General features: G+C 42.3%; 1 protein-coding gene across 3 annotated transcripts; it reads left to right on the top strand.

The window, feature by feature from the left end:
• The first annotated feature begins 400 nt into the window (after positions 1 to 400).
• GNPDA1 (glucosamine-6-phosphate deaminase 1) lies at positions 401 to 9,515 on the top strand. Of its 3 annotated transcripts, XM_027826082.3 has the most exons (8): positions 477 to 547; positions 1,551 to 1,620; positions 2,198 to 2,327; positions 3,620 to 3,721; positions 5,083 to 5,265; positions 6,328 to 6,512; positions 7,398 to 7,572; positions 8,187 to 9,515. In XM_027826082.3, exons 3-8 carry the CDS (start codon positions 2,204 to 2,206, stop codon positions 8,282 to 8,284), a joined length of 867 nt encoding a protein of 288 aa, XP_027681883.1. In that variant the 5' UTR covers positions 477 to 547; positions 1,551 to 1,620; positions 2,198 to 2,203; the 3' UTR covers positions 8,285 to 9,515. The 3 variants fall into 3 exon arrangements, with proteins under 3 accessions (XP_007063673.1, XP_027681883.1, XP_037763048.1); XM_007063611.4 differs by lacking the exon at positions 1,551 to 1,620 and having other exon boundaries at positions 401 to 547; XM_037907120.2 differs by lacking the exons at positions 477 to 547; positions 1,551 to 1,620 and adding an exon at positions 1,690 to 1,891.
• The last annotated feature ends 704 nt before the right edge of the window (positions 9,516 to 10,219 follow it).

Genomic DNA, 10,219 nt, shown 5'->3' with positions numbered 1-10,219 from the left:
ATAACAGCTTGCTTTGCATTAAGAGCCTTTGGTGAGGGACCTTGTCAAAAGATTTCTGGAAGCTCAAGTACACTATAGTCCCTGGATCACCCTGGTCCACATGTTGGTTGACCCCCCCTCAAAGAATTCCAGTAAATTCTGTCCAGAGATTGTTGTTTTGGCCACTTTAAAATGAAGCGTTAAAAAGGCAGCTGCTGGTTAATAAATACGGCATTTCAGGAGCTGCAATGAAGCAAACCAGGATTGTGTGGCCCAAACACAAAGCTCACAAGCGAGCCCAGATTGGTGTAGGAGCCTCCAGGGGAAACCGGCCTTGGAAGCGAAACGTGAGCAGCGCTCGGGCTATTGCAGGAGCCCTCTAACGCCCGCACGCATCTGGCCGGCCGCAGCAGGGGAAGTGCTCGGCTGGGGGAGGATGCCTGGAGTCCGCGCTGCTGAGTCAGCTCCTCCAACATGACCCGCCCCCAGTCATATGACGAGGGGCCGCGGCTTGGGGAGAAGCTGAGTGGGGGGCGGGCGCAGCAGGGTGTGGCGCGCGCCTGGACAGGTAAGTGAGCCGCGGCGGCCGCGCTCCGGCTGTGCGCTTCCCGCTGGGGGGCTGCGGCGGAGCTACAGGAGGCGCTAGAGCGCGCGGCACGGCACGGCGCGGCTGCGGCTGCTGCATGGGGGCTGCGCCGGGGCCCCGCGGGGAGGGTAAGAGCAAGAATTCGAGTTCGAGTCCCAGCCCCAGCCGCTCCCTCGGGATTAAAATGGCGCCTGCGGGAACGCGGATAGCTTCGGTTTTTTGGAAGGGCTTTAAATCTACAGTGGCCACACAGCAAGTGTGAAAATCAGAACAGGGGGTGGGGAGTAATAGGCTTCTATATAAGAAAAGGCCTCAAATATCAGGACTGTCCCTATAAAATCAGGGCATCTGGTCAACTTATTTAAATCCCTGCTCCCACCTGCCCTGCTGCAGTGGGAGCCCTACTGCCCCCCCCTCCCCCGAAGGCTAATGCCTCTGTCCAGGAGCGGGGCCACTTCCTGTTGTTCCCTGCGTAGGGGGTGACACTGTAAGGTCCCCCACACGCTAGGCTGGGTGCGTGAGCTGGGCCTATGCTCCCAGAGGGAAGGTAGGGGACCAAGCTGACCTCTTCCCAGAATACTCTTTGGGGTGACCTCTCTTTCATGGGCTTTGTTCTTTACCTGGGGTTAACTAGTGCCCGTGATCCTGAGCTAAACCCAGGGGGGAACACCCACCCACCCACCCTGTGTTTAGTTTTACTGTCGGGTAAGTTAGGCTGGGTCACCTGCAGGCAGCAGGTTGCCTTCTGCTTAGCCCTCACTTTCCTGGGGGTGGTTCAAAGGGAAACCACGTTCCCTGGGTCTTACTACACCAGAGTGCCAAGATGCCAGCTTCCTTTTAACTTGGGATCGTATCCTCTCCTGCCGGCGTGTGGAGCGGGAATTGGGATTTAGTGGAACCAGGCCTGAAAAGAAGCCAGGGAGTGCTGCTTCCATAGCATTGTTTGCCTTCCTCTCCATCCCCACTGGCTGATCTATGTTTATAGGACTTGGGGTGGAGAAGAGACAGGGTCCAGTGGAGGAAGCTGTGTACCCCTCAAAACCCAAACTACTAGGGTAAGCTAATTGCTGATCTGGTCAATGTTAACTTGCCCCTTTCTTTCCCTTTGTAAGTGGTAATCCTATTTGGGCAAGTTCTGGGGCACTGGCTTGCAGAGAACCCCTTGTGGTATGGCTTCTGTCAAGCTATACCACCAAGAATCAGAGACAGCTGGGAAGAAGAGTCAGCGTGAAGGCATAATTTGAGGAGGGGTATCCTTAGGAACCTACATCCAGTTTCTTCCAGATTCAAAATGCCACACCATTTCAAGAATCGTCTGGATGCTCAGTAAACCCAAGCTCTTTTCCTACCCCTATATGGGAATAATTTGCCTAGGGAGCAATCTAACCCTTAGTAGTGGCTAATTCTTCTCGGCAGTATCTCCTATTGGCTAACGGTGTTCCTTTCACAGGGCCAGAGTAACTTGGTTATTGTTTCATGAATGCACTCCGATATTGTATGCACCTCTTGCAGTGAGAGGTGGAGGGAGACGATAACTGTACAGAAAAATTAGTAGTGATATAAGTTCCCAATATTTATTTCAATGTAGAAAGTGAACTCCTTTGTTTAAGTTTCTTTATTTTAAATGTGCAGGAGACCATGAAACTCATCATTCTTGAGAACTATGCGCAAGCCAGTGAGTGGGCTGCAAAATACATTAGGAATCGAATTATCCAGTTTAACCCTGGCCTGGACAAATACTTCACTCTTGGACTTCCCACAGGTAGGTTTTGAAAGAGGATTAATTAAAATGCTGATGGTACCTTCTGTTTAAGCAACTGCAAAGCATCCTGTTTCACCAGTTGGAGCATTTAAGTGACAGAATGTTCCCCTATGTGAAGGGACTGTCTCCTTATGCAACATATAGATGGATGGTTCTGTTGTTATTTGGGGAGCAACAGTCTATATAATTTACTTAGCTTATGAAACCTTTCTCTGTTGTTAAAGTAAATAAATTATATAGAGTGATGCCTCCCAAATAACAATAATATAGACGCTGATGCATTGCATGATGAAATACCTCTTCACATAAGTGGAATAGTCCATGGTGCTTTGGAGAACTATGCGCTTCCCCAGTGTGTAAAATAGAGACAGTATTCATCTACTTCCAAGATCAGACCCTTACTACTTGAATTAAAAGAGAATCTCCAATATTAGCTATACTGGGCTCACACACAGTTGAGCAGTTCTGATTCTGTCCAGTTGAGGGTAGGATTGCACACACTCAGCCGGATTATTACAACTGGGCAGAATTGGAACTGCTCAACTGTGTGTCATAGCCCCTGTATGGCTAATCATGGAGATTCTCCTTTAGTTCAAGTAGTAAGGGTCTGTAATCTTGGAGCAACAGAAGCTGGACTCTATACTCTTGAAACTGAAAGTTGACATAGATTTGTTTTCCGTATAATTTTTTTTTATGTTAGGGTTGTGATCCAACCACATTCTTGTGTTTGGGGAGGCAGCATCAGAAGTGCAACCCACTGGGCTGCCCCTCCCACCACACCATGTAGGAACTAGTTTGGTCTCACCCAGGCTACTTATGTGATGTCTTGGTAAAAGCATTGTTTGGTACATCTGGCTGCTTTTATTTTTTTTATAACATTTAGTGCTAAACATCTTCAAAGCAACTTTGTTTAGACACTGCCTGTCTCAGAAACCCCTGCTTTGTAAGGTAGATGAATGCTGTCTCTATTTTACATGTAGGGAAGCTGAGGCCCAAAGAGACAATGTGATAGTGGTTGTGTTATTTTCTATACTTAATAATTTTCAATGTCTCCCAGTCATTAATGAGGTTCTGCTCTGAGTAGGATTTTGAGCAGAGGGCACCAGTACTGAATTTGCTGAGATGGCTTTCTATGTGTGTGAGCTAATATTTTGTAATTAAATAGTTCAGTCTTTCAGTAACACAAACACTTTGAATGATTGAATTAATGATCCATAGCACTTTCACGGTGTTGTGCATACACTTAATTCCACGAACTATTTTGATTTTTTTCCCCCCCGTATCTCTCTTAGGAAGCACTCCTTTAGGATGTTACAAAAAGCTGATTGAGTATTACAAGAATGGAGACTTGTCCTTCAAATATGTGAAAACCTTTAATATGGATGAATATGTAGGTGAGTCATCTTATTTCATGAAATGTGGTAAGGACCCAACCAAGGTTTTTTTTTTTTTTTTCTTTTTTGGCCCCAAACTTTATTTATTCTGGTGAATAAAATCAAATGAAATCAGACATTTATGTTAATTCAAAATAAATCACTTTGGGTAGAACCCAATGTAAAATGATCCCAAAACCAGATGGGGAGGAGAAAGAGGAGTTTGGAATGCTGTATAATACAAATTAACAAACTCCAATTAGAGAGATCACGTTAGCTATAACTCTTAAAAGCTGAGTGATATACTACCCAAGTATATCGTTAAAGAAGTCCCATGGAAGATGCTGTTAGTAGATTGTATGTAACAACTTTGAATTTCCCGTTTTAGCCTAGCTTTCTTCTGATCAGGGAAACTGCTGCTACTTCTGCTACTTGGCTGGTTTGGACGGATTGCTGCAGCCCTATCTGTAATTAATAATGAAGACAGGCAGTGCTCCAGCAAGACTGCACTTTAGATTTACTGATATGTGGTCCTATTATGTTAGATTAGGATAGGATTGCCTTGTTTGTGAAGTTGTGATGTAATCTCTTCTCAGAGCTGGTTCAGAGAGAAAAGTGAACAAATCCTCTGGTTATCAAGGTACCAAACATACGTGCTAAATATGTGTGTTAGTTTACTCTTTGGCCCTAATGCTATTGCATCCTCATCCTGATTTGAGTGGACAGATCTTTTTTTTTTTTTTTTTTTTTTTTTTTCTGTGAATAGTCAGAGAGCTTAGGTTAGGGTTAGACAGTCTATAAAGGATGACTGTAACAATCAGGGAGTTCTTGGAAGAATTCCCTGATTGGTAATCAGACTAAAATTGCTTCTCTGGTTTTGAGATCATGTTAACAAGCTTGGACGAACAATAATTCTGCACAATGCTGTGAAGACAAGAAAAATTAGACCTGCTGTGTATCTGCTCTTTTGAAGAACCTACTGCATAATATTAATTTACCTTATCCATATAACTAGGATGATCTGCCTCTCCCTAATGTGACTATTTTTTAAACTCATGGAAGTTAAGGAAGCCCAGCTTGAAGGGAAGATGGGGATAATGGGTTTGATTTGTAATCAAAACCCCTGATGTCTATGCAAATGTATGTACAAGTTTTTATATAGGTTATTGTAGCCCTCTCTCTTGCCTCCACTTGTCATTTTAGGCCCCCGCCCTGAAAGCTGTAGCAAACAGGGTGTGAAAGTCAATGGGGCCTTGAATTGTAAGCTATTTGAAGCAGGGATTGTTTTTGTACAATGTCCAGCACAATGGGTCTGGGACCTGAAGGGTCTGCAGGTGTAACTGTAATATAAACATGAAATAATAAATGTTCCTGGTTAACAGGTCTCCCAAGGGATCACCAGGAAAGTTATCACTCCTTCATGTGGAATAACTTTTTCAAGCACATTGACATCTCTCCAGAAAACACCCACATTCTGGATGGAAATGCAGCTGATCTACAGGCAGAGTGTGATGCTTTTGAGGGGAAAATCAAAGCAGCTGGTGGAATCGAACTCTTTGTTGGAGGTGAAAAGCAGAAGGAGTAACAGACTTGGAGAGAACACAGCCTTGTTTTTGCCATAATTCTATCTAACTTGGGGGAATTTGTTTTGTTTTTTGTTTAAGCCCCACCTATTGGATTGGCAGTCAGTCAGTAAAGCCACATGTGCATCCCGTCTTCAATTAGTGTGTGCACACCTAAGCGTCACCTCTATCCATTCCCTTCTATGGCACTGATGGGGACAAATGCTATGCAGAGGTGACTCGGGGTGTTTGGGCTTTTTTCTGTCTCAATGAGATGTTCAGGTTGTTCTAGTAGCAGTTCTATCCCTGGTCAAGCCTTACGACCATACTAGGTCAGTGGAATGTGCCTCCTGCTTAAGGAGATGGGTCTCAAAATGTGAAGTATAGACTGGCTCCAAAGTCTCAGGCTACAGGGGTGGGGGATGATGGCAGAGTGGTTCTGATCCGCTTGGCTGTGGATGACATCCTTAACAAGTGCTCTTTACAAACTTAATTTTTAAAGTTCAGCCATTTTTGAGGTATATTTGGCCAGAAGAGGAAAGGAGTGTAACTTTTTTCCCACGGAAGTCAAATAGCTAAAGATGATGTTCAAATTATTGATTTGTTTTAAATTGCCATTTCATCTAAGATCTAGATTTGAAAATTTCAGTCCAATAGGTGAATTCTTCAGAAAAGTATCTAGTAACAATTAGGGGAAAGGTGTTCTAACCACAACTGTATTGCAACCTTTACAATAGCAAGTTCTATCAGGTAACTGCTGTAATCAGCTATAAAGCTTCTGATGCTTTTGGGTGCTAACATCCAAGTTACTTTAGTTATTACCTCCCAAAATGCAAAGGAACAGTGTCTCGGCTCTTCTTGACTTCAGGTGGAAATTTGCCATACACTTCAAGGGAAGCAGGAGCTTGAGCAGAGCTGCAAGTTCTTGTATGAAAGTAATGTGCTTCACCTGTTCTGTAGCTATTCTTAGGAGCCTATCGCATCCTTACAGTAAGAGTGATGTTGGCTTTGTTTCCTATGATGTGTTAAGGTAGTGACATAGTTCTTAAACTGTCTTCAATACAGGTATTGGCCCAGATGGTCATATTGCCTTCAATGAGCCCGGCTCAAGTCTGGTGTCCAGAACTAGAGTGAAGACGTTGGCTATGGACACCATATTGGCTAATGCTAGATTCTTTGATGGCGACCTCTCCAAAGTCCCCACAATGGCTCTGACAGTTGGAGTAGGCACAGTCATGGATGCTAGAGAGGTTAGAATTAAAATTCAGTGACTTAATATAGTGCTCCATGGAGCATCAAAAGGTTGTCTAGTCTTCAAGAAGTGGTACTTTCTGCAGCCCAGCCCCAGGCATTACAGGGCTTCCAGAAACATAGTTTGCTCAACTAAACAACCAATCCAACTACATTCTTAGCTTTTTTCGTGGGGCTTCTTTGATTGCAAAGATCAAACTAGCCATGATCAAATTAAACGCCCAAATTGAAATGTGGCTTATAAATGTGGAATGATGACTGAGATTTGGTCCTAATAAAAGTAAAACTATACATTCAGGGAGAGGAAAAGAAGGGTTGGCTTACTAAACAGTCATACGCATTACAGCAAAATGAGCTTATTCAAGTGGCTTCCATTATGCTACTTTAACATTTTTCATGTAACTATGCGATACAGTTGTATTTAGTGTGGGAGGCTGGGTAAGGGAGGTGTCTAGGGGACAATCTCACAAGGTAAATGTGAGAACCACTGACTTACTCAGAGGTATACCAGTAAATTGTGAGAGTCACAAGATGGTGTGTGGTTGAACTTATTTTTACACCTGTAGTTCATAACTGTTAATCACCTCCTCTAGCTGTCTAAAGTGCTCTAGTCTACTCTTGCATAAACACTAAAGGGAGAGCTCAAGTAACAGGTGGGTAAGCTTTAAAATGGCCAGGCAAGCTCTAATTGTACTACCTAAAATGATACAGCCAAAGTGAACAGTACCCAGTCAATGAAGTGAAACATTGCTGGGAAGGACTAAAATAGTTTTCCTCTTTAGATGACTTAATCTCCTGCTTCAAATCACACTTGGGTGTGTTCCCTTTAAATGTACATCACAAAACCTAAGTGGTGTTCCTGTCTTTTTTTTAATTAAATTCAGGTTATGATTCTAATCACAGGAGCCCATAAAGCATTTGCTTTGTACAAAGCCATTGAGGAAGGGGTGAACCACATGTGGACAGTGTCTGCCTTTCAGCAGCATCCCAGCACTGTCTTTGTGTGTGATGAGGATGCCACCCTAGAACTCAAAGTTAAAACAGTGAAATACTTTAAAGGTAAGTATTTGGCCACATCAGGCCACTTTTTCAATTAGCTTTTCTATATTTTAAGTGACACCATTTAATTTAGTAAATCTTTCCTGTCAGAAAAATTGTGTTTGGAGGAAGTGCTGCCAATTAACTCTCAACCCTAAAGTTTTTTTAAAAAAACAAAGAATACAACATCTCCACTGACTAGAAATCTATTCAGGGTAAATGTTTGTTTAAATGTTCCACTATAGTGTTATGAACCCTGTGTTGAGTTAGTAACTCAAAACTAGGAACTACTACTGCTTAGAGGCCATAAATGAAATGCATGAGGCTAGCTTAGTGAAGCTGAGTGAAGTAAGTCCCTCTTTCTGTACATAATGGAATGTAAACTAGATTTAAGAAATTGTTAGTCTGTAGTGGTGGTAAATGACTAAGGATTGTTTAAAATTATGCTGACAGTCCCTCTACTGTCAAGCTTAAAGCAATGGGGTGAAAAATATGGACTTTAAGGTTGTGTGGGAAGGGGGACATGTACGGATATTAGTTTATTATTAGTGGCCGTAACTTAATTAAAAGCAGAAGTCCTCCATTCATTGCACTTACTAACCATACTTAGTCTTTCCTTTTCCCCCTTACACCAGGTTTAATGCTTGTTCATAACAAGCTTGTGGAACCCTTATACAGTATGAAGGAAACAGAAGCAGAAAGAAGACAGGCTAAGAAGCCGTACAGTGACTAGTTTCTTGGGGGCTGGTATGGTGCTAAGCAGGCTCTTCTCTTGGAAACCAGCACTGGAGAGGAAGAATCCCTACACATTCTTCTTGTATTTGTTCATAAATCAGCAGAGATGTGCTCATTATCTCCATCTTTTAAAAGAGATGAATGAGTACATTGGGCTTAATAAATTAGATGAGGATGGGACCTTATGTACTGTGTTCTAGCAACCTCAAACACTACTCACTCCAGCAGTGAAGCCAATTGAAATGAGGTGTAATCTATAAAGCAAGTAAATGAGAACAAGAAATGAATATCCCTGAACTCAAAGGTGAGGATATGAAAGGAAGTAAAATTGAATAGGTAATTGTAGAATGTATTACATTTGAAGGACACACATTTAGGTCCCCCCTGCCCCAGTGCACTTAATCTCAACTGTACTAGCATCATGACATTGAAGTACTAGCACTAACTAGAGTTAACCATAAATAAACTTCCTCAAAGCTCCCCTGCATTAATTTGTACTATTTTAGTTTGGGGCTTTCTTGAGGAGATGCTATTAACTTCACTGTTCATTGATGTATATACCCTTCTACTAAAGCCCTGATCCTGTGATGTGCTACACACCCTCCACTTCAGCAAAATCACAAACCCTGGCTCTTCAGTGTTCTCAGCTTAATAAAATTGCTACCACCAAATGGTTAAACAGCAATTGTGCCTTCTCCATCTGTGTAACTCTGGCTACTATTTCACTTCATGGTCAGATTTCTATAAATCCAAACATGGTGAATGCCACTGTACATCAAGACTAAGGTGCTGGCATTGGACTATAGCAACCAAGTCTAAATATTTGTCTGGATTTTCCATTCCCCCCCTTCCCCCCCCCAAATGCCATTGAGTGTTCTGTTGGTTGTAGCAGTGTAGGGCTGATTGCCTTCACTCAAATCTTCTAAACAGTTCACAGTAGTACATGCAGAGACCTCTCATAATTCAGCTGTTCATGAATGTAGCCCATATATTTAACCACCTAAATCCACTTTATGATGAATGAAACCCTCTACTGCTATAGACCATGCTACTTTCAAAACTATGTTGGTTTTACCCTTATTAATACCAAAAGGGCTTACATCAAACTACTGAAGTGTAAGTCATTGGTGCTGTTTTTTAGGTGGGGGATATGTATTTGTTTACATGGAAATCCTACAAACTCTTTATAATGTAACTTTCTACATTAAATGCAGTATTTTTTATCCAAATAAACTGAGTCATGTTGCCTGTCTTTACCCATTAACTCTCAAAGTTCTACTAGGAATTAAAACATTGTGCAAGGCCAGACAGGAATAATTGTAATGGAAAGAGATGCTGGTGTGCCAGAAATATCATTAGCTGGGTAAGACTTGATGGTAAGGATTATCACCACCCACTGAAAAGGGCTTCTGTGGAAAGAGGGAGATGGAAGCAGACCTAGAAGTAAAAACTTCAAGAATAGCTAAGTGACTTAGGACTTACTGGATGTCCATAGGACTTCAGTGCTCTTGAAAAGTTTTACTCAATACTTTTTTTAAATGAACTGAGACAAAACAACCGGAATACATTGCTCACCATGTGGCAGAACCTAAAAAGTGATGCAAATCTTGGCTTTCTATAAATCATTTGGTCTATTACCACCTCTGGATTTAAAAAGCAACTTGTAAAAATAAGTAGAAAAGCATGTTTACTCAATTCCAGAGCCACCACCAAGCTGGTTTCCAGTGTTGCAAGAATTTTGCCTTCATCCTAAATTGGTGTGAAATTGCACCAGAAAAACTGGAGGCCCATTTTTAAAGCAGGCCATACACAGTAAATATATATGCTCCTGCTACAAAAGTTTATAGAGCTGCTGCAGAAAAATTAAGTATTTTGCTTGAACCATAACTTGGGCCCTCTAACAGCTATGGGTAAGATACTGTTAAAGAGCTAG

The sequence above is a fragment of the Chelonia mydas genome, chromosome 8 (genome assembly GCF_015237465.2).
Source record: "Chelonia mydas isolate rCheMyd1 chromosome 8, rCheMyd1.pri.v2, whole genome shotgun sequence".
Classification (NCBI taxonomy): Eukaryota; Metazoa; Chordata; order Testudines; family Cheloniidae; genus Chelonia; species Chelonia mydas.
This window is presented reverse-complemented; position numbering and strand designations above follow the sequence as displayed.